Source organism: Chiloscyllium plagiosum, unplaced genomic scaffold (genome assembly GCF_037043375.1).
Source record: "Chiloscyllium plagiosum isolate Xiang-an unplaced genomic scaffold, Cpla_swu_hap1 HiC_scaffold_17, whole genome shotgun sequence".
Classification (NCBI taxonomy): Eukaryota; Metazoa; Chordata; class Chondrichthyes; order Orectolobiformes; family Hemiscylliidae; genus Chiloscyllium; species Chiloscyllium plagiosum.
In genome coordinates, this window is record NW_028270155.1 from 61,366,560 (window position 1) to 61,391,133 (window position 24,574).

Sequence of the window (24,574 nt, forward strand, 5' to 3'; positions counted from 1 at the left end):
CCAGGGGTGTTTCACAGGCTCTGCCTGTCACTGGGGTCGTGACATTGACATGATTGGAAAGGTTACTCTGTGTTGTAATTTTAAATGGGTCAGCACTTGGAAAAAAGGCAAAAATGTCCTGTAAAGAAATATGATAAAAATATTGAAATAGATCATCTGAAAGTAAAAGTTCATACTATGAATATTTTACAGATATTTTTATTTCCAACTTGTCAGTCGTTCTAGTAAGTGCTCAGTGAAATAAGCAAGGTTTATCTATTTTTAGTGCATAAATTAATTAGAAATAGAGATGAGAAAATACCCATTGCCCTGATATTTCAGGTGACACTGTTTTACAACAGAGTGTCACACTGTGTCTCAAACAATAAAAAGCCCAACAATCTGCCAAGGATAAACACAAAAGGAAGTATTTAACATGTCCAGCAGCATCAATGGAAAAGGAAATGAGAGAGTTAACATTCTCAAATGTTTGACCTTTCTTCAGAACTCAGAAAATGAGAAGTGTAATTAGTTTTGACCAACTGAAAGGGGGTCAGGGAACATTCCAGAACGTCTGTGTACTCGATCAGTACCCAAGTACCACTGGGTCTTGGATAAGTGTTGAAATACTTCAATGGTGACTAAAACATGATCATTGTTATCATGGAGAATCAGTCCGCAGACTCCAAATGTGAGAATTCCCAAGTCTTAGCCCTTCAGTGGGTGCTATTGTGTAACTGCTCTAACTACCCCGGATTGGAGGGGAATCCCACATTAACAGGAGTAGAACTGGGGGCTAACCAGGGGCTCAGGCTGAGATCAAGGTTTGGACAACTGGAAAAAAATCCAAACATTTAAAATTGAAGCTTTAATACAGCTCTCACTGGGGCCCTATTCAGCCTTCCCAGTCTGGTGGAGGTTCCAGATGTACCTGCTAAACATTGTGGCCTAGCAGGCAGGGACACATATAAACAGATAGACATGGAGCAGGCCATACAGGCCTTTGGGCCTGTTCCACAATTTAATAAGATCATAAGGAGTAGAAGTCGACCATTCGGCCCATCAAAGGTTCTGCAATTCAATAAGTTCATGACTGATCTGATCATTCTCACTTCCACTTTCTTACTTATTTTCCAATAACCCTTAACTCTGTCACTGATTAAAAATCTGTCTACCTCAGTTTTGAATACACTTTATGGTCCAGTCTCCACAGCCCTTTGCTGTAAAGAGTTCCACAGAACCAGTGCCCTCTGAGAAAAGATATTCTTCATCATTTCTGTCTTAAATGAGTGATCCCTTCCTCTGAGATTATGCCCCCTGCCTGTAAACTCTCCCACAAAGAGAAATAACTCTCAGCATCTAGGGAGTGTCAAATCCTCAAAGAACCTTAAATGTTTCAAGAAGGTCAACTCTCTCATTTTGTGAGACTTCAACGAGTACAGGCCAAACCTACTCAACCTCTCATCATAAGGATATCCCTCCATACAGAATCACAGAATTCTTATAGTGCAGAGGAAGCCATTGCACTGGCTCCAGCACTGATCCCTGTGACATTCTGTGAGTTAGAGGCTGTCATCCTGACAAATGTTCCCCTTATCTCAACTCTCCAACATCTTTTAGGAGTGGTCTTATTCTCCACAACCACCTGATGAAGGAGCAGCACTTCGAAATCTCGTGATCCCAAGTAAACCTGTTGGATGATAATCTGGTGTTGTGTGATGTTTAACTTGGTCCACATTTTGAATGAGTGTGTGAGGCAGGCAGTTTTCCAATCCTCTGGGAATTTTCCAGAATCTAACGATTCTTTGAAGGTTACCGCTACCACATCCAGTATCTCTGTAGCTACCTCCTTTAATATCCTAGGAAGCAGCCAATCAGGTCCTGGGAACCTTTATCCCTATTAGTTTCCTTAATACTTTGTCTCTGCTGATTTATTTCCTCCCCAGCCTCAATGTTTCGCCTCTTGATTATTTTAGAATGTTATTACTGGTTTACACTGTAAATGTAAAAAACTGTGACTCAAATCCATTTTTCACTCCCATTAATAACCTTTCACCTCTTGCTTTAACAAGAATTTAGCTAATTCTGACATCAAAATATTCAAGGCCTCTGCTTCTACCACCTTTTCAAGAAGACTCTGAGAAAAATATACTTTGCTTCCTCTCCATTTCTCAAGCCCCGAGTCGTACACAATGACCCCTCATTGTAGTTTCTTCAAGATGAGGAAACATCCTTTCGACATCCACCAAGTCAAAGCCGTTTAGAATCTTATATATTTCAACCATGTCATCTCGTACTCTGTTCAACTCTAATGGATACAAACATAGTCTGTCCAACCTTTCCTCATAAGTCAACCTTTCTATTCCAGGTGTTAGTCTGGTAAACCTTCCCTGAACTGCTTCCCATTTATTTCCATCTTTCCTTAAATAAGGTGAGCAATACTCCACAGAGTATTCCAGATGTGGTCTCACCTCCTCATTTCTGTATTCCATTTCCCTCTCATTAAATTATATCATTCTATTAGCTTTCCTAATATTTTGTTGCACCCACACACTGACCTTTAATGATTCCTGTATTAGGACACACATATATCTCTCTGCACCCGAGAGCACTGCAATCTCTCGCCATTTAGATCATAAGCTTTTTTTTATTCTTTCTGTCTAAATGGACAATTTCATGTTTTGCTTCATTATATTCCATTTGCCAGATCTTCCCCACTCACTTAACTTATCTACAGAGGAACCTCGATTATCTGGCATTCGATTATCCAAATTTTGGATTATCCAAACAAGATCACAAGGTCCCGATGCATGGCTAATCTATGTTATCCGGCATTCGGTTCACCGAATGGAATGCTCCCCGCCCGTGGCCTTCGGATAATCGAAGTAACTCTGTATATCTTTTGGGAAACATACCTTCTGTCCTTTTGTCCAAGTCATTTATGTCAATTGTATACAGTGGAGTCCCAGTACTAATCCTACAGCACACCACTCATTATATCCTTCCCAGCTATAACAGGCCCATTTATGATTAATCTCTGCTTCATTTTACACAGCCATTTTAGACGGCACTTGCTGTTTTTACTACAGTCTGAGCTCTCTCTAATTGTCAACGTTAACGACCCCCTGGTTAAACCTAACTTTTGTAATGACCAATGGAGAAGTGGCCCTGCAATGGGATCAGTGCACGCCTCCAACATTGGCCGGAACAAATACTTGGATGCTCGTATCTGGCATCGAACCATAGACGGTGCTGGGAATGGCGGCTTTCTCCACTTTTCACTGAACTCATATGATCACACATGACACTGACATGGAATCCTAATTCTAGAGGAATGAGGATAATTGTGGTGTAAATGATCATTTTTTATAAATCCAGGTTCCTGAGCACAAGAGTAAAAGTATACAAACCAAAATCATGGATTATTTTAATCTTTATGTAGATTGGGTCAGTCAGATTGGCAGAGGGAGCCATGAGGACAAGATGACACAAGAAGGAATAGTCTATAGGCCTCCTAACCAGAGCTATATTGTGGGACAGAGAATAGGCCTGGACATAATGATGGCATATAACAAAGCCTGTACATTTATCATGCATGATTTTAATCTTAATGTAGATTGGGCTAGTCAGATTGTTGGGAGAAGTCAGGAGGATGAGTTAATCGAATATTTGGGACAGTTTCCAAGAATAATGTGTTATAGATCCAACTAGAGATCAGACTATTTTGGATCTGGTGATATGTAATGAGACAGGTTTAATAAATAACATCAGAGTAAAAGAGCAGCTAAGAAACAATGATCATGATATGGTACAATGTACCATTCAAATTGTGAGGGAGAAATGTGGGTCTGAAACAACTCTGCAAAGCTTAAATAAGGGTAATTACAAAGGAATGAAGACAGTGGTTTGGGAAAGGGGTTTAGCAGCAATGATGGTTGAGGACAATGGCAGAACTTAAAGAAAATAGTTCATGGCTCCCAGTAAAGACATATTCCAGTGAGGAAGGTGGATCCCAGGAAGATTATAAGCCAACCATGGTTGACCAGGGAAGTTAAGCATCGAATCAAATTGAAGGAAGGCGAGTACAATGTGGCAAAGATTAGTGGCAAGCCAAACAATTTGGACAGCTTTAAAAACCAACAAAATATGACCAAAAATATTAAAGGGGGAGAAAATAATCTCTGAGAGTAAACTTACAAATTATTTTAAGATGGTTAGCAAAAATTTATTTAAAGATATAAAAAGGAAGAGAGAAGTCTAAGCCTCTTAGAGAATGAGGAGAACCAGGAAATGGCAGAGAGGTTGAAAAATACTTTGCATCAGCCTTCACAGTAGAAGACACGAACAACATTCTGAAATTATTAAATAATCAAGTTGCAAAGGAGGAGAGGAAATAAATACAATAACGATCACCAGAGAAAAAGTGCGAGAGAAACTGCTGGGGCTAAAGACACCCTGATGGGATCCATCCCAAGTAATTATCGGAAGTGGCTGGAGAGATCATGGATGCAATGGTAATAATTTTCCCAGAATCTTTCCAGGATTCAGGAACGTTCCCAGAGGTTTGGAAAACTGGCAATGTAGCACCTTTACTTAAAAAGTGAAGTAGACAATGACAAGTAACTATGGGCCGGTTAGGTTAACATCTGAACAAAGTCTCCTGTTGGAGTCAATTATCGAGAATGTAATAGGAGAGCATTTAGAAATATGTAATATCATTGAGGAAAGTTAGACTGGCTTCACGAAGGGGATAAATTTACCTGAATTCTTTGAGGAAATAACCAGCAGGACAGATAAAGTGGAAGTGGTTTATGTAATAAATTGGATTTGCAGAAGGCTTTTGATGATGTATCAAACATTGGGCTGTTTAAAAAGATAAGCGCTCATGGTGTTGGAGGAAGTACATTAGCATGGACAGAGGATTGGTTAACTAATAGAAGACAGAGTTGGGATAAGGGGGGCATTTTCAGGATGGCAGCCTGTAACTAGTGGTGAGCCACAGGGATCAGTTCTGTGGCCACAATCATATACAATATATATTAGTGATTGCATGAAGAAGGTGACTGTTCTCTCACCAGGTTTGCAGACAGCAGAAAAATAGATGGAAAGGCAAGTGGTATGGATGACACAAAAAAGAGATCGATTAAGCGAATGGGCAAAATCTTGACAGAAGGAACATAACGTGAGAAAATGTGAACTTATGCAGTTCATCAGGAAGAATAAGGGAGTAGAATCTTATTTAAATGGAGAAAGACTGCAGAAAGTTACAGAACAGAGGGATTTGAGAGTCCTCATGCATGACTCACAATTAGTTAGGATCCAATTTCAAAAGGAAATAGGGAAGGCAAATGTAATGTTAGCCCTAATTCCAAAGGGAATAGAGAATCAAACCAGGGAGAGTTTGCTGAAACTATACAAGGGACCAGTTGTACAACAGCTGGAATACTGTGAACAGTTCTGTGTTTCTTATCTCAGAAAAATATACTGGCCGTGGCGACATTCCAGAGAAGATTCATAAGGTTGGTACCAGGTATGGAGGGGATGTCTTATGAGGAGAGGCTGAGCATGTTGGGTCTGTAGTCATTGGAGGCTTGAGGAATGAACTGTGACCTTATTGAAACGTACAAGATTCTTAGAGGACTTGACAGGGTAGATGTGGGGAAGTTGGTTTTCTTTGTGGGAGAGTCTAGGAGCAGAGGGTATAATTTCAGAGGAAGTGTTTGCACATTGAAGAGCGAGATGAGGAGGCATTCCTTCTCTCAGAGGGTGGTGTATCTGTGAGACTTTACCATACAGGGCTGTTGAGGCTGGGCCATTAAGGATATCCAAGGCTGAGATAGACAGATATTTAACCAGTCAGGGACTCGAGGGTTCCAGGGAAAAGGCAGGAAAGTGGAGCAGAGGATTATCAAATCAGCCAGGATCTCACTGAATGGTGGAGCAGACTCAATGAGCTAAATGACCGATTTCTGCACCGATATCTGATGGTTTTATGGAAATGGCAAATTTTGAGGGAGATAGAGGGAAGTGTAGAGCTGGAAATAGATGAGGTAGCACTGGGAAAGAATTAGTTGGAACACAGGAGACCAGAACTAGAATTCCAAAGGGAAGGGGAGGAAAGAAAAAAGGAGAATAGGGAGGGGACAATAAAGGGAATTTCAGTCCTAAAAGTTTGAACTAAGACGGAACAATTCCCTAGAAGTCAGTGAAGATATTGATGGGGAAAGATCTGCCTCCAGCTCAGGGCCAAGTCCGGTGCTATTTAAATTTTCCCAACAATCCACAAATTTGAAGAAAGGGACATGGAGACATTTTCCTTTCCTTTGAAACATTGCAGAACAAAACAATTGTCCCACAGAAGGCTGGACCCTTCTCATGCAGAGCAGGCTGACTGGTGAAACCCCTGTGGGTTTTGAAATGCTTTCTGAAGAAGTTTCTGTCGATTGTGCAACAGCCAAGATCACTCGCCTCAGTGCTGTTGGGTTTGTCCCTGAAGGGGACAGGCAGAGCTTTCCAAACCTCCAGAAACCGCCAGAGCAGAGACACAGAGACTATTGGGTGTGGGCACTTATCTATTGTAGACAGGTGGAAAACTAAAACAATTCCCTGCTGTTATATTCCAAACCCAATGAAATACGGCCCAGTGTTCCACTGGTCTTCCTGATGACCTGCTTTCTGTGTTTCATGCACATGTCCCTCCAATTCCTTTCGTGTTGCAGCTTTCTGCAGTTATTCTCCATTTAAATAATACTGTTAGAACATAGAACAAAGAAAAGTACAGCACAGAACAGGCCCTTTGGCCCATGATATTGTGCCGAGATTTAATTCTAATATAACATATCGTAACGACCTACACATCCCTCAACTTACTGCTATCCATGTGCATGTCCAGCAGTCGCTTAAATGTCCCCAATGACTCTGCTTCCACCACCACAGCTGGTAACACGTTCCATGCATTCACAACACTGTGTGTAAAAAACCTACCTCTCCTTTATACCTTCCTCCTAATATCTTCAAACTATGACTTCTCGTACCAGTCAATCCTGCCCTGGGGAAAAGTGTCTGGCTACTGACTCTTATCTATTCCCTTCATTATTTTGTACACCTCGATCAGGTCTCCTCTCTTCCTCCAGAGAGAAAACTCCGAGCGTATTCAACCTTTCTTCACAAGGCGAGCCCTCCAGTCCAGGCAGCATCCTGGTAAACCTTCTTTGCACCTTCTCCAAAGTCTCTGTAGCTTTGCTATGGTAGGGTGACCAGAACTGGACACAATATTCCAAATGTGGTCTCACCAGGGACTTGTAGAGATGCAGCAAAACCTCGCGGCTCTTAAACTCGATCCCCGTTAATGAAAGCCAAAACACCATATGCTTTCTTAACAACCCTATCCACTTGGGTGGCAACTTTGAGGCATCTACGTACTTGCACACCCAGATCCCTCTGCTCCTCCACACTGCCAAGAATCCTGTCTTTAATCTTATATCCAGCATTCGAGTTCGACGTTCCAAAATGCATCACTTTGCATTTATCCAGGTTGAACTCCATTTGCCATTTCTCAGCTCATCTCTGCATTCTGTCTATGTCACACTGCAGCCTGCAGTAGCCCTCTATACTATCAACGACACCTCCAACCTTTGTATCATCTGCAAATTTACTAACCCACACCATAACCTCCTTGTCCAAGTTATTTATTAAAAACTACAAAGAGCAGAGGCCCAAGTACAGAGCCCTGCGGTACCCCACTCAACATTGGCCTCCAGGCAGAATACTTTCCATCTACAACCACTCTCTGCCTTCTGTCAGCCAACCAATTCCGAATCCAGATAGCCAAATCTCCCTGTATCCCATACTTCCTGACTTTATGAATGAGTCTACCATGGGGAACCTTATCAAATACCTTGCTGATGTCCATATACACCACATCCACTGCTCGAGAAGGAGGCAAGTATCGTCGCCAGCGGCTTAGCAACCTCCTCTCTGGTTTCGTGGAGCAGCCTAGGATAAATCTGGTCTGGCCCTGGGGACTTATCAATCTTCATGTCTTCCAAAATTTCTAGCACATCAACTTCAATAATCTTGATCTGGTCAAGACTGTATCCCAGTTCCACTAAGTTTTCATTTATAACAAGTTCCCTTTCCTTGGTGAAAACCGAAGCAAAAAACTCATTTAGGGCTTCGTAAAAACAAGGACTGCAGATGCTGGAAACCAGATTCTAGATTAGAGTGGTGCTGGAAAAGCACACAGTTCAGGTAGCATCCAAGGAGCAGGAAAATTGACGTTTTGGGCAAAAGCACTTCATCAGGAATGGAGCTTCCCCTATCTGCTCGGTATCCACACACAAGTTCCCCCTGCTATCCCTGATCGGCCGTACATTCTCCCTGATCATTCTCTGTTCTTGTGTTCTCCATTCCAAAATCAACAACTTCACATTTTCCCACATTATACACCATTTGCCAACATTTTGCCCACTATTTCACCTGTTGATATAGAGTCAGAGAGTAGCAGAGATGTACCTCATGGAAGCAGACCTTTGAGTCCAACTGGTTACATGGTGACCAGATATCCTAAACTAATCTAGTCCCATTTGCCAGCACTTGGCCCATAACCATCTAAACTCTTCCTATTCATGTACCTATCCAGATGCCTTTTAAATGCTGTAATTATACCAGCCTCCAACACTTCCTCTGGCAGCTCATTCCATACATGCAACACCCTGCATGAAAACGTTGCCTCTTTGCTCCCTTTCAAATCTTTCCCCTCTCACCCTAAACCTATGCCCTCTAGTTCTGGACTCTCCCACCCCAGGGAAAAGAGCTTGTCTATTTATCCTATCCCTGCTCATGATTTTATAAACCTCTATAAGGTCACCTCTCAGCCTCAGAGAGGAGGCTGCTGAGCAAGGTGAGGGCCTATGGTTTTCGAGGTGAGCTACTGGCATGGGTTGGGCATTGGCTGTCTGACAGAAAGCAGAGAGTTGGGATAAAAGGTCCTTTTTGGGAATGGCAGTGTTGGGGCCACAGCTGTTCACTTTATATATTAATGATCTGGATGAAGGACCTGGGGACATTCTGGCAAAGTTTGCCGATGATATGAAGTTAAGTGGACAGGCAGTTAGTACTGAGGAGGTGGGGAGGCTGCAGAAAGGTCTAGACAGTTGAGGAGAGTGATCCAGGAAATGGCTGATGAAATTCAATGTGAGCAAATGTGAGGTCTTGCACTTTGGAAAAAAGAATACAGGCATGGACTATTTTTTAAACAGTGAGATAATTCATAAAGCCAAAGTACAAAGGGATCTGGGAGTGCTAGTCCAGGATTCTCTAAAGGTTGACTTGCAGGTTGAGTCCGTGATTAAGAAAGCAAATGTAATGTTGTCTAGGTTTAGGGTGAGAGGGGAAAGATATAAAAGAGACCTACAGGGCAACCTTTTCACACAGAGTGGTACGTGTATGGAATGAGCTGCCAGAGGAAGTGGTGGAGGCTGGTACAATTGCCACATTTAAGAGGTATTTGGATGGGTATATGAATAGGAAGGGTTTGGAGGGATATGGGCTGGGTGCTGGCAATTGGGACTAGATTGGATGAGATATCTGGTTGGCATGAAGGGTCTGTTTCCATGCTGTACATTTCTAAAAGGGTTGGAATATAAAAGCAGTGATTTGCTACGAAGACTTTATAAAACTCTAGTTAGGCCCCATTTAGAATACTGGGTCTAATTTTGGGCCCCACATCTCAGGAAGGACATACTGGCACTGGAGCATGTCCAGCAGAGATTCACAAGGATGATCCCTGGAATGGTAGGCCTAACATACGATGAATGGCCGAGGATCCTGGGATTGTACTCATTAGAGTTTAGAAGATTGAGGGGAGATCTAATAGAAATTTAGAAGATAATGCATGGTTTAGAAAGGGTGGAAGCTGGGAAGTTGTATCTGAGAGGTGGGGAGACTAGGACCCGTGGGCACAGCCTTAAAATTAGAGGGGGTCTATTTAGAACAGAAATGAGGAGACATTTCTTCAGCCAGAGTGTGGTAGGCCTGTGGAATTCATTGCCACGGAGTGCAGTGGAGGCCGGGACGTTGGGTGTCTTCAAGGCAGAGATTGATAAATTCTTGATCTCACAGGGAATTAAGGGCTACGGGGAGAGTGCGGGTAGGTGGAATTGAAACGCCCATCAGCCATGATTAAATGGTGGAGAGGACTTGATGGGCCGAATGGCCTTGCTTCCACTCTATGTTTTATGGTCATATGCCTTAATACGGAGCTCGGAGCAATGTAACCTTATCCGAAAATATGCCACAGAACCACAGTGCTATTTCTAGATTAGGGGAGTGAAATTTAGGCACATACCCGCTGTGATAAAACCCCCATCTAAAAAAGGTCACCCTGAACATCACAGACCATGTCTTTGCACACTTACAGTTCAGAGTGAGAACGTGGCAGTGCTGTCTTCCAGTAACAGGTTGGAAAAGTGACACAGAAATGGCAAACCCAGTGAGGTTACTCAGTTTGCAACTGACATGACAAGGAGGCAGTTGATGCAAACTGCATAATGGAAGAGGACAGTGTCCATGGAGCAGGCAATGAAATGATGGTCAGATGGACCTGCCCAAAGGCACAGAGAAGGAGACAACAAGCTATTGTTGCCAGGTAACCGCGGTGACTTTCATGTCAGGAATTGGTGCGATCTGGTTTCTCAGGGACAGAGAGGAGAACTGGAAGCTGCTTACAAATGACATGAGTCTGTCGAATAATGAGATGCAACTTCATTTTAAATAAGGTGGTGACTGCTGATTGAGAGATTGAAAATTTGTTGTGTAAACTCCAGGGAAAGCTGGAAATATTATCGAGAATCAGATTTTCCCATTCTCCCTATATTTTCCAGTTTTCTTACCTTTTCCCATGCCACTCAATGGAACAGAAATTTCCACCCAAAAGAATACTCTCCTCAAGTGAAAATGAGAGATGCTGAGAGTGGGAGTGAAGTCTGAAAGCTTATGTTTCCATAGCAACCGCATTGCACTGATTGCTGGAAATGGACCTATAAACCAGGGGTAATAGACAAGCAGCATGTTCTCCCAGACCTTTCCACAGAATGTGTCTTAGAACATTTAAAGGAATTGTTCCTGAAGCTGACCACTGCTAAACAGCATAACTGTCATGTTATGGGGGGTTACTGGTGTTTTATCTCTCAGCAAGAATGATCCTCTTTCTCCCGCGTGAGAAAATTAATTAATATTTTGACAGACTCTGGGCACGTCAGTCTTTGATGGTGGCTGATGTTGTGATTTATGTTGCAGATCATTTGACAAATAAAAAGTATTAATAAAGATTTATGAAAATATTTACTTGCACAAAGTTAACTTACAAAGTGGCTTGGAAGTGGAATTAAATTGTGTAAATTATTCCTGGTTTACTTATTGAAGGGGGAAGAAACGATATTGGATAGTGAGTTGTCCAGCATAGACAGTCACAGAGCAAGGAGTGTGTTGCTGCAGATCCTGATCATGCTGATCTTGCCCAAACTCCACAATGACTGCGGCCAAACCTAAGAAGCCTTTTGCTGATAATCACACTTTAAGGAAAAACTGAGTAATGTGGAGAACCAACTTCCACGCTCAAATGATGAATTTACTGAAGAAAAATGCAAACAGGTGAGAACACTTCAGCATCGGTCACAGGAACGAAAATACTTGAGTGAGAACTTAAAATGTCTCAATGATAAACCCGTGGAAGCAAATTCAATAAAGATTCAGTTTAGAACATCAAATATCAAAAGTCTCTGAGGTGACAAATACCTTGAACAGGAGAAGGAATTTCTGAAGGCTCAGAATAGTTGGCTCAGTGCAGAATTAAAAACGAAGACAGACAAAATGCTGACGCAGACTGGAGAACAAGAAAGATGAGATGTTCCATGCGAAGGAAAAAAAACGAGATTTTTGAGCAAAGAGACTTTCAAGAAATAGGCTGAGGAGCAAAGAGATACAGAGGGAGGAATAGTTCCGTAATGTATGGAATTATTATGTGAAATGGTTAAACTTGTAGCTGATTTTTTTAAGACCACTATGAAACAGAGGCAACTAAATTGACCAGAGTAGTTGCGTGGTTGAATGAGAAACAATTCAGCAAATTTGAGAATGAATTATGAACTAAGGGAGAAAACAAAAGTCAGAGGAAATTGTGAAAGAAGTGAAAATTAAGTTTCCACTCTTTAAAACTTCACAGGGAAGAAAATGATTGGTTACAAAAGGCTGTGCTATGTATCTCAGAGAAACTAGAACATGATCTGAGTAAAGGAACCAAAAGTCCCTTCACGCTGATTGAATAAACTAATATAGACCCACACAATGCAGCCAATTCTGTTCCAAAGGAAGTGATTCAGGGAGATGAGTTTGAAGCTGGTTGTCAGTCAGGAACCCAGCTTCCCACAGCCACCGTCATGGAGCCATGGAATTTCTACCGATAGAGAAGAGGAAAAGCAAAAGGCCAGAGAATGGGAAGGATGTGGTTCATAAATTTCCCAAAAGACTGAAAATATTAGAAAGAGAAACAGAAGAAGGGAACTATTGACATCGCTGAGAAAGATTCCAATGAAGCACATTCAAAAGGGGATCAGGAGAAGGTGACAGATCTCAAAGTCTTCAAATGTCAAAGTCAACAGGAATCCAAAACATTTCAACACAAAATCTCAATAACTTTCTCAAACCAGCTAAAAGGGATATTATTTGGAATAGAGGTGTATTGTTGGAACACAGAGATATCATTTTTACCTCAGTGACTAAAAATAAGAGTCTATTGTATTTAAGTTTGAAGAATAAGCTTCGAGGTTAAGGTACATCTCCAGTGCATGAACGGATGGATGATGTGTCTGTGTCCTTAACTCAAATATTCAGTGCAGCTTTAAAGGAAGATTATTAAAACAGTGCTGGTACCTTGAAATGCTATGGTGTTTAAATCCTGCTACTTGTTACTGCATTTGGAAGTGTGAAAATTAAGCTGATCTTCATGCTCTGCGAGTGTTGCTACCTTTGCCTGTTCCAATGGTTGCAATCCTACCGAGGAATAAGGATGGGGCTTGTTGAGGGGTTTTGATAAATCATGCGAAACAACTCAAAGGAAACTGAACAGCAGCTGAAGAGTTGCAGTCAGTTTCAGTCAGAAAAGCAATGGCAGAGAGAGAGGAACAGAGTCAGAAACAGGCTCCATGTAGGAACTGACTGAAGTTACAGAGAGGGGCCTGGAACTAGGGATCAGGGAGAAGTCCCAGGAGCGATTTGACAGCTGCAGTTAGTCAGGGTTAAGGAAAGTTCTGGGATCCAGGAGTTGTAACTGAGAGGAGGCCAGAGCGTAGAATTGCCTTCAGGCAGAGTAAGGCTGTTAGTAGATACCAAACAGTTACACAGTTAAGATTTAGCAAAAGTACTGAGAGCCATGGTGTGGCTGTGAAGAAGCCTGTGAGACATTAATAGCTCAGGGCAGTATACAGTGAGATCATATAATCCCACGGTAGTGTTTGCTTGGTGCAGCTGAGCAAGCTTGGATCTCAGACTAACCTTGGGAAAGCTTACATTGTGCTCGAGTACACTTCCCAGAATCCAGAGCATGGTCCCAGGAAAAAGGGTGAATCAACAGAACATGAGCATCACTGAAAATGGGGGGCCAACCTGGTGATCCGACAACACAGGACTACTTGCATGTTAAACAGTGTAAGCAGCCTGCAATAGACAGAGCTAAGCAACCCCACAACCAATGAGTCAAATCTCAGCCCTGCAGTCCTGATGCTGAATGGAGGTGGACAATTAGACAATTCTCTGGAGTAGCAGGCTCCACAAATATCCCCCACCTCAATTAGGAGGGAGCTCAGAACATCAGGGAAAAGGACAAGACTGTAGCATTGTCATCATTTTCAGCTCAAACTGCTGAGTGGAAACTCCATCTTGGCCTCCACCTGACATTCCCTGCACTGGAGATGCCAGTCTGTGGGTAAGTGGATTCACTCCATGTCATATCAAGGAGGAATTGAAGGTCCTGGACACTAACCTGGACACAAAGGTTAAGTTATCCAGCGGTAACCACACCCCTGACCAAGCTGTGTGACCAAGTTATCCAGCGGTAACCACACCCCTGACCAAGCTGTGTGACCAAGTTATCCAGCGGTAACCACACCCCTGACCAAGGTACAGTGCTGCCATTTATAAAGCAGCTTGGAATATCTCATCGACAGTAACCAGGACTGAACCAACCTGATCAATTACAGCTCAAGCTGTCTATTGTTGATAACCATAGCAGGCCTGGTTAATAGGGCTCTCAAATGGCACTTTCAGCAATACGTTGCTAACTGAGTTTGGGCACCACAGCATCCCCAGCTCCTGATATGATTATAGGTTTGGTCCAACTGTTTACAAAGAGCTGAACTGAAGTGAGAGTGACTGCCCTTGACACCAAGGCAGTATTTAACCATGGGTGGGCATCATGGAGCCTCAGGAAAACCCAAATCACTGGGAATCAGTGAGAAAACTCTCCGCTGGTTAGAGCCATCCCAAACACAAAGGAAGATGGAACCAAAAGAGAAAATGCTGGAAAATCTCAGCAGGTCTGGCAGCATCTGTAAGGAGAGAAAGGAGCTGACATTTCGAGTCTATCAGACCCTTTGTTAAAGCTAAAAAATAGGGAGCAATAGGGAGGTATTTATACGAGGCTGAGAGAAGGTGAGCTGAAAATGTGTTGCTGGAAAAGCGCAGCAGGTCAGGCAGCATCCAAGGAACAGGAGAATCGACGTTTCTGGCATAAGCCCTTCTTCAGGAATGAGGAAAGTGTGTCCAGCAGGCTAAGATAAAAGGTAGGGAGGAGGGACTTGGGGGAGGGGCATTGGAAATGCGATAGGTGGAAGGAGGTCAAGGTGAGGGTGATAGGCCGGAGTGGGATGGGGGCGGAGAGGTCAGGAAGAAGATTGCAGGTTAGGAAGGCGGTGCTGAGTTCGAGGGATTTGACTGAGACAAGGTGGGGGGAGGGGAAATGAGGAAACTGGAGAAATCCGAGTTCATCCCTTGTGGTTGGAGGGTTCCCAGGTGGAAGATGAGGCGCTCTTCCTCCAACCATCGTGTTGCCTGACCTTTCCGCCTCCACCCCACTCCGGCCTATCACCCTCACCTTGACCTCCCTCCACCTATCGCATTTCCAATGCCCCTCCCCCAAGTCCCTCCTCCCTACCTTTTATCTTAGCCTGCTGGACACACTTTCCTCATTCCTGAAGATGGGCTTATGCCCGAAACGTCGATCCTCCTGTTCCTTGGATGCTGTCTGACCTGCTGCGCTTTTCCAGCAACACATTTTCAGCTCTGATCTCCAGCATCTGCAGTCCTCACTTTCTTCTGAGAGAAGGTGAGCCATGGCTCCAGAAACAAAGGCAGCAATAAAGAGGTGATAATGACAGTGCATAGAGAGATTCTCGGGAGATTAGGAGCTGTGAGTGACCAAGGCTGAAGAGAAAATGAGGTCTGCAGATGCTGGAGATCAGAGATGGAAATGTGTTGCTGGAGAAGCGCAGCAGGTCAGGCAGCATCTAGGGAACAGGAGAATCGACGTTTCGGGCATTAGCCCTTCTTCAGGAAGGGCTGAAGCCAGTGCTATGTGACAAAATATGTGGGGGATGGGTGAAGCAGAGGCAAAATGGAAAACAGAGGAGAAGGGTAGCAAAGGGGGAAGAGGAGAGGAAAAAGGTAATGAGAGAGTGGGGAGCGAGAGAAAGAGAGACAATCAAAAAATAAGAGGTACAGAACAGTGAAAAAAATATAAAGCAAGGTAAATAAAATAAATGAAATAAAATTGCGGAGCAGAATGAAAACAGAGGGGTCGAGATGGGATAATCATCTGAAGTTGTTGACTTCAATGTTGAGACCAGCAGGCTGTAACGGGCCCAGTCAGAAGGTGAGATGCTGTTCCTCCAGTTTGTGTTGAGCTTCACTGGAACCTTGCAGCAGGCCCAGGACAGACATGTGGGTATGGGGGCAGGATTGGGTGCTGAAGTGGCAAGCCACAGGGAAGGTCATTATCACCTCTTTATTGCTCCCTTTGTTTCTGGAGCCATGACTCCCCTTCTCTCAGCCTGGTATAAATAACTCCCTACTTCTCCCTTGTTTTTAGCTTTGACCAGGGTCAGTTAAACTTGAAACATCAGCTCTTTTCTCTCTTTACAGATGCTGCCAGATCTGCTGAGATTTTCCAGCATTTTCTCTTTTGGTTCAGATTCCAGCATCCACAGTAATTTGCTTTTTTACAAAGGAAGATGGTTGTGGTTAGTGGAGATCAATTATCTCAGTCCAGAATATTCGGCAGGACTTCCACAGGGGAGTGTCCTAGGCCTAACCTGAATAAGCTGCTTCTTACACAACAATCCCTCCATCATAAGGCCAGAAGTGAGGATGTTCACTCTCAGTACTATGCCTGAGCTACTGAAGCAGTCCATGTGAATATGCAGCAAGATCTGGACAACATGCAGCTTCAGCTACTAAGTGGAAAGTAACCTTCACTCCCAACTACCAGACAGTGGTCATCTCCAACAAGAGGGAATATAACCATCTCCCCCTGACATTCAATGGCATTATCATTGTTGACTTCCCCACTTTTAATGTTATGAGCTTACCACTGCCCAGCTATATCAGCGATATAAATACAGTGGCCAATCAGCAGGCCAACCGCTGGGAATTGAGTTGTGAGTAACTCATCCCTGCATCCGTACGCCTGCCTACGTCACATAACTCAGGACTCTGATGGGATACTCTCCAGTTGTCTTTGTTATGATGCCAGCTGATATTATCCCCGGACAGTTCAGATCCCAGGGAGGAGAAAGTGAGGACTGCACAGCAGGTCAGGCAGCATCCGAGGAGCAGGAGAATTGATGTTTTGGACATAAGCCCTTCATCAGGAATGAGGCTTGTGGGCTGGGGAGCTGAGAGATAAATGGGAGGGGGTTGGGACTGGGGTGGGGGGGGGAGGGGAAGATAGCTGCGAATGCAACAGGTAGATGAAGGTGGGGAAGAAGGTGATAGATCAGAGAGGAGAGTGGAGTGGATAGATGGGAAAGATAATGGACAGGTCAAGAGGGTGGCGTTGTGTTAGAGGCTTGGGACTGGCATAAGGTGGGGGAGGGGGGAGGAGAAATGAGAAAACTGGTGAAATCCACATTGATCCCGTGTGGTTGCAGGGTCTCAAGGCGGAAAATGAGGAGTTCTTCCTTCAGGTGTCAGGTGGTTAGCGTTTGGCGATGGAGGAGGCCCAGGACCTGCATGTCCTTGGTGGAGTGGGAGAGGAGTTGAAGTGTTCGGCCATGGGCCAGTGTGGTTGGTTGATGCAGATGTCCCAGAGACGTCCTACTAAAGATTCACAAACCTGACTTCCCCGATCAACCCACTGTCTCAGCCTGCTCCTGTCCCACTGAACTGATCCCTGCCTACCTTCACACCATCCTGTCCCCCTTAGTCCAGGAACTCCCCACCTATGTTTGGGACACCACCCATGCTCTTCACCACCCCCAAGATTTTCATATCCCTGGCCCCCAACACCTCATCTTCACCGTGGACATCCAGTCCCTGTACACATCGATCCCCCACAATGAAGGTCTCCAAGCCTTCCATTTCTTCCTCTCACGCCGTCCCAACCAGTACCCTTCCACTGACACCTTCAGCTGAACTGGTCCTCACCCTTAACAACTTCTCCTTCCAATCCACCCACTTCCTCCAAAACAAATGGGTAACCATGGACACCCGCATGGGACCCAGCTATGTCTGCCTCTTTGTTGGATACCTGGAGCAGTCTATCTTCTGCAGCTACACCAGCACCACCTCCCACCTGTTCCTCCGCTACATCAATGACTGTATCGGTGCTACCTCGTGCTCCCAGGAGCAGGTTGAACAGTTCATCAACTTCACTAACAGCTTTCACCCCAACCTCAAGTTCACCTGGACCATCTTGGACACCTCCCTCCCCTTCCTGGACTCTTCCATCTCCATCTCTGACAACCGACGAACCATGGACATCTTCCAAGCCACGGACTCCCACAGCTACCTGGACTACACTCCTCCCACCCTACCACCTGTAAAAACACCATCCCTTATTCCCAATTCCTCCGCCTCCACCTCATTTGTTCCCAGGATGGCCAATTCTACCTCAGAAAGTCCCAGAATGCCTCCTTCTTCCACGATCGCAACTTCCTCTTCCATGTGGTCGACGCTGCCCTCCAGCACATCTCCTCCTCTTCCTGTACCTCCGTCCTTGAATCCCACCCCTCCAACAACAACAAGGACAGAACCGCCCGGGTCATCACCTTCCACCCCACCAACCCCCGCATACATCGCATCATCTTCCGCCATTTCTGTCACCTCCAAACAGACACCACCACGAGGGATATATTTCCCTCCCCACGCTTATCAGCGTTCCGGAGAGACCATTCCCTCTGCAACTCCCTTGTCAGATCCATGCCACCCCCACCAGACCACACCCTACTCCCGGCACCTTCCCCTGCCAACACAGGAATTGCAAAACCTGTGCCCACACCTCCCCCCTCACCTCTGTCCAAAACCCAAAGGATCCTTCCACATCTGACAGATATTTGCCTGTACTTTCCCATACATCATCTATTGTATACGTTGCACCCGATGTGGTCTGCTCTACATCAGGGAGACAGGATGTCAATTCGCGGATCAGTTCAGAGAATATCTCTGGGACAGCCGCACCCACCAACCCCACCGCCCCGTGGCTGAACCCTTTAACTCCCCCTCCCACTCCATCAAGGACATGCAGGTCCTGGGCCTCCTCCATCGCCAAAACCTAACCACCCGATGCCTGGAGGAAGAATGCCTCATTTTCCGCCTTGGGACCCTGCAACCACATGGGATCAATGTGGATATCACCAGTTTCCTCATTTCCCCTCCCCGCACCTTAACCCAGTCCCAAACCTCCAACTCGACACCGCCATCTTGACCTGTCCATCATCCTTCACCCCATCTGCTCCACCCTCCCCTATGACCTATCACCTTCTCCCCCACCTCCACTTACCTATTACATTCCCAGCTATCTTCCCCCAGCCCCACCCCCTCCCCCCATTTATGTCTCAGCTCCCCCCCAGCCCACAAGCCTCATTCCTGATGAAGGGCTTATGCACATCGATTCTCCTGCTCCTCGGATGCTGCCTGACCTGCTATGCATTTCCAGCACCACACTCTTGACAGTTAAGGTCGCAGAATGAAATCTGGATTGTATAAATCATATTTATTTTTAAAGTGAAGCTCATTTACCGAACCACAGATACACAAGGCTGCAATTCTCTTCAGCAATAAAACAGAAGCTTCCTGGACAAAATAACAAAAAAGCTGTCTAAATAATGAATATAGATTAGATTACCTACAGTGTGGAAACAGGCCCTTCGGCCCAACAAGTCCACACCCACCCTCCTAAGAGTCACCCACCCACACCCATTTCCCTCTGAACCGAACATTATGGGCAATTTAGCATGGCCAATTCACCTGACCTGCACTTCTTTGGACTGTGGGAGGAAACCAGAGCACCCGGAGGAAACCCACGCAGACAAGGGGAGAATGTGCAAACTCCATACAGACTGGAATTAAACGTGGGACCCTGGTGCTATGAGGCAGCAGTGCTAACCACTGAGCCACCATGCCAACATAGATTGACATATGTTAAAACACAGCATAACAAACTCTCATCTAATCCCTGACATTAGCATTTTATAGTGATTCAAATCCAGAGAAATTACCCTTCGATGTCAAATCTTTAAATTCAACTTAACTGCTGCTTCCAGTTTTTTTTAACAGTGCGATGTCAAGCCTCGGACATGAACACTCATGTCACTGAAAGCTTACTCTTTCTCAGTCTTTTAATAATCTGCATATTTCGAATCAAAGACTCCTGGTCTGGAAGTTTCACAAGTTAATCTCCTACACCAAGATGGCTATGCTTTGCTTGAACGTTTTGTCTTTTCAGGTGAGAAAATATATTCCCTTCTTACTCCAGTCGTCTCCTCCTAAACTGTTCAAAAATCAATCCTTGATCATGAAGCAAGTTAATGTTTTTCAATATTTATTCCCCGTGTCATAAACCCCATCAAATCAACAACCCTCCATTCACACAGCAGGGGGTTTGCAGGGACCTGCTCTCTGACACCTGCTGCATTCGGTCCCTCTTCCAGACTCTCTGACGATTTTGCAAACATCCGTGACAGTTAACCAACACCCCGATGCCACCAGTTTGAACTCTAAACTCTTAAAATGATATTAACATTTATAAAAATGACGAACCTTACATCACACCTGGATAAGTATAGCTGCAAGAACATTCAGGAAGGTTGACAGCACCCAGGATAAAGGACCCCACTTGAGTGGCACTCCATCCATCACCTTTACCATTCCTTCCTTTCACCACTGGCTGACAGGGGCAGCAGTGAGTACCACATCTCACATTCAGTGCAACTCCTCAGCAAAGCTCCTTTACAAGTCCCTTTCAAACCTGCTGCATTGACCACATGGCCAGCAGGTTCATGGAAACAACACCAGCCACAAGTTGCCGATCAAAACATACACTACCCGATCTGGAAACACATCACCCTTCGCTCACAATCTCTGGGTAAAGATCAGGGCAATCCCTTCCTCTCTGCATGATGGTGCATCTCCAAGGATTACAGAGGTTCAGGTAGGCAGCACACAACCAGCTTCTCCAGAGCAATGAGGGACAGGGAACTATTGTTGGCCCATCCAGCAACACCTGCATCCTGGGAGAGAATGAAAACAAATGACTGATTTCCCTGGTTTGTCTGCACTAGCGGGAGCTCAGACACTGCAGCAGAGTTGGGAGGCCCATTGAAAATCCATGTATGGGCTTGATATCAAAGTCAGAACGGGATTTCAAGCCAGAGGTTCATCTGAACTGAGAGGCTGAAATATTGTTACATTGCAGGTTATTAAACAGATTAAAAATAAACAGAGACTGGGGTGGCAGAGCTACAGAATATTTTGCAGGGGCATGTTCAAGACTTGGGCAGAGCTGTATTGAACTGCAGTAAGAATGTGACAACAGTCTCACTTTCCAGGCCAATTGAACCTTATATTGGAGTTTATTTACAGTGTGGAGATGAGCATGATTCATACCTTCGATTCCAGTGTTAGTACAAAGAAGAAACCCAGACGGTCACATCTGCAAGTGATCGTATCCACTCTGTTCCCCGGTCCGCTCATGTGGGTGTTACATGCATTCTGATCGAAGGTGCCTGTGTTGGAGAATTATTAATCATGAGAATCATTCCCCCATTTACACATTCCAGTATTGAGTGATGTCAGCATTTTAAAACAATCTTCACTTACCATTCCCACCAGAGTCCCGGGCGCTGCATGGTGGAGAATCAGACTAAAATGGAAATGATAAACCAGAACATTAGCTTCACCAACAATAACACAGTTGAAGCATTGTGTCGATACAAACACATTGAGACATTTCTCTCTCGCCTGTCTAACAGGGTAAGGCAGGGAAGGAGGAGGAAATGTGATGCCAACTGGGAAATTGTTGGGTTAAATTTTCCGGATCCTGGGTATGACCTCAGTGTTCCCACCAAAGCAACATTACACAAAGCAGATTCCTAATTGGTCACCTCCCCATTCACCATCTTTAACTTTACCAGGAAGTACAGGGCCCAGGGGAAGGGTCTGAAGCAGTGCCCAGGCAACAGCCTCATTGGGAGAGGAGAACGCTGCTGGACAAGGGAGAGATCGAGCAGACACCTTAAAATAGGGGCACTCACAAATGCCTCTCTCTTCAGTGGTGAGAACGATACAAAGTCCTGTGAGGAGCCTCAGGTTGGACAGTGATCCCTCTGAAAGAGTGTCTGCACTACTCCAGGACCACTGTGAGCATTGCAGCTCCCTGATGCTGTCAGTTATATCAGTTACCCATGGTCCACTGCCCTCCCAGTGAGAGAGCCCTTCCACCGTGTTACTCAACTCCTGACAGAGCAGGGGCCTGTGTAACACCAGCAGCATTGCAGCACTGGAGGATCATGGTCCCTGACTGGGGCCATATTTGACCTCACTGCCTGGCCATCTCTGTGGAGGTTGCTGCTGAGTCCTGTGATCGCTCCAGTCCCTTATCATGAGAAAGTCACCCCTGGACAGGGTCAAGGAGTGACCTGTCAGGGTTTCTGGCTCTTTAACCAGGCCATTCACCCCCAAACCTGTCTCCATGAGATTGGGAAAATGCAGCCCGTGCCGAGTGCCTTTACAGAACTTGTGGAGGTCATTTTACTGAAATGGAGATGAGTCGTAATGAAGGAAAGATGACAGTTTCAAACCATAATAGTCTTGGAGAGATTCAAGTGAAGACTCACCTCAATTCCCTGGGGACAGGCAGGACGTGGCTGTTACTGTCAGGGAATTGAGGTGAGATTGTGTAGCTCTGTTCGAGGTGATGCTCCATGAACAGGTTTCACTCCCAGAGTCTCTTGGACTGTAAAGGGGATGGGTTTTGGGTGCTTTGGATGACCAATGGGGCAGCACCTGTTTACACCGAGTCCCTGTCCTTCTCCTGCTGATCTGAAACTGTGGCCATGGGGGACCTGTGGGTCTATTGATGTAAATGAGGAAAATGTCCCATTGAATTTCTTTCTGCTGTTTATGGTCCCCAGAATGTGGGGTATTGGGGACATTGTGTGATCAATTACATTTCAAGAAGTGACCAAACCAGAATGTGGCCATTTTTAATGAACTTTTCCCCCAAGCTCCACAAACCTGAAGAAACAGGGTCACCTGACCCGAGGGGAACAACCTGTTTTACCAGGAATATTGTGGGGGGTCCACCTGTAACAGAGAAATCCCTCTGACCATGGGATTTTGGATGGGGCCAGGGCCATATCCATGGGGTGGACAATCATTCTGTCCTGTCCCAGACCCTCCTTTCTAAACCCTCCAGAGGAATTTCAGGACACAAAGCGATGGGAAATATCTCACAAGGCACAGTGATCCTCATTTGTACAGCATCATAACATTCCACACCCTCATCATGATCACAGCTTCTGATGGACATTAAAGAGACAAGGAGATCAGCTCAGAGTCCTCCAAACCTGCCCAGACAGGGCTCCATTCACAGCCTGAGGACTATAGAATTTCGGGGTCATTCAGTTTAACTTGTTCATCAACACTGGAGATGGTCCAGACTGTGCTGCACAATCCAGTCAGACCGGGCTGCTCACAGGCTCAGCTCAATGATATTGTGGAGGTTTATCTCACCTGGAAAGACAGGTCCTGAAATGTAACTGTCAGAGGGCTGGTGAGATCATCAATCATTGAATCCCCCACTTGGACTGTAACATCGGGTGAGACAGGGTTCCCCTCCTGGCCCTGTAACAACACACAGAATGGATGGTTAAACATCTACTCACTGAGGATTTACAGAACACACAGAAGCATTTCAATGATCTTCATTTCTGTGGTGAGGGTGAACAGAGGAGGCTTCCTCATTGTAACAAATGTTACCTTAGGGGCTGCAATCCCAGAAGCTCCCTTTGCTGTCAGAAATGTGTGAATGGTAACTCCAGACCCTCCATGAAGCTTTCTGCCCGCCCTGCCCTAGACTGTGGGGATGGGTCATTAACACATTAAAGTACATCAGTGATGTCCACCCCAGTGGGAGTTCAGAGAGACAGAGCAACCCCTTGCACAGGGACAGAAACAGAAATACAGAGACACTCAGTGTTGGGGAGTGAAGGGGTGTGGGCTACAAACCCTGTTCCTATGATTCAGCCCAGTCACCCCCTGATTTTGAGGGCTGGATGCTCACTCCCACTGTTACATACTATGGACTTTCTTAGTTTTCAACAGAAAATAAAAATATAAAATTGCAGGTCTTTCTTCAGTGCTTCACCCATCACAGATCTCCATTTAATAGCTCAAACAAGGAGGGACAGAGACCTTGTCCCATGGTCACATCTCAAACAAGGAGGGACAGAGACCTTGTCCCATAGTCACAGCTCAAACAAGGAGGGACAGAGACCTTGTCCCATGGTCACAGCTCAAACAAGGAGGGACAGAGACCTTGTCCCATGGTCACAGCTCAAACAAGGAGGGACAGAGACCTTGTCCCATGGTCACAGCTCAAACAAGGAGGGACAGAGACCTTGTCCCATTGTCACAGCTCAAACAAGGAGGGACAGAGGACAAAGACACAAAAGAGGCAGATAGTTGGTTAGCCACTGACCTTAAAACATTACAATGAGAAAACCGCCTCTAATGGAGCCTCTGAGAATCAGTGTGACATGTGTTGGCTCACTACAATCTCCTGAAGATCTCTGTACACATTCAAGGAGCTTAATGAAACCACATTGCAGACTTTCCTGTAAAGTACAGATTTGGGGACAGAAGAAGGCCATTCACCGATCACGTCTCCCCTGGGTCTTCAAATTCGCATCATTCCCTGGTGCCAATCACTTGTTTATCCTCCATATCTTTGTACATTATTTCTACCCAAATACTGACCCACCATCCTCTTGAATGTCTCAGTTGAACCTGGCTCCACCACACCTCCGAGGTAACATCACTAGAC

At 45.1% G+C, this 24,574-nt stretch overlaps 2 protein-coding genes across 3 annotated transcripts in view; both read right to left on the minus strand.

Moving 5' to 3' along the window:
- The window catches only part of LOC122545421 (adhesion G protein-coupled receptor G2-like), a 172,387-nt gene that overhangs the window by 45,748 nt on the left and 102,065 nt on the right, over positions 1–24,574 (minus strand). The window contains exons 1-2 of one of the 2 annotated variants that reach the window (XM_087996002.1): positions 21,136–21,248; positions 2–118 (exon numbers count right to left, since the gene is read on the minus strand). The exons of the other annotated variant lie outside the window; for it this stretch is intronic. Coding sequence (XP_087852128.1) covers positions 2–118; positions 21,136–21,222 — 204 coding nt within the window. The 5' untranslated portion in view covers positions 21,223–21,248. Of the gene's footprint in view, position 1; positions 119–21,135; positions 21,249–24,574 lie in introns of those variants that run through there. 2 annotated transcript variants of the gene reach the window in all.
- The window catches only part of LOC148147366 (uncharacterized), a 61,543-nt gene continuing 58,309 nt past the window's right edge, over positions 21,341–24,574 (minus strand). The window contains exons 7-8 of the mRNA XM_087996126.1: positions 23,263–23,373; positions 21,341–21,391 (exon numbers count right to left, since the gene is read on the minus strand). Coding sequence (XP_087852252.1) covers positions 21,341–21,391; positions 23,263–23,373 — 162 coding nt within the window. The remainder of the gene's footprint in view (positions 21,392–23,262; positions 23,374–24,574) is intronic.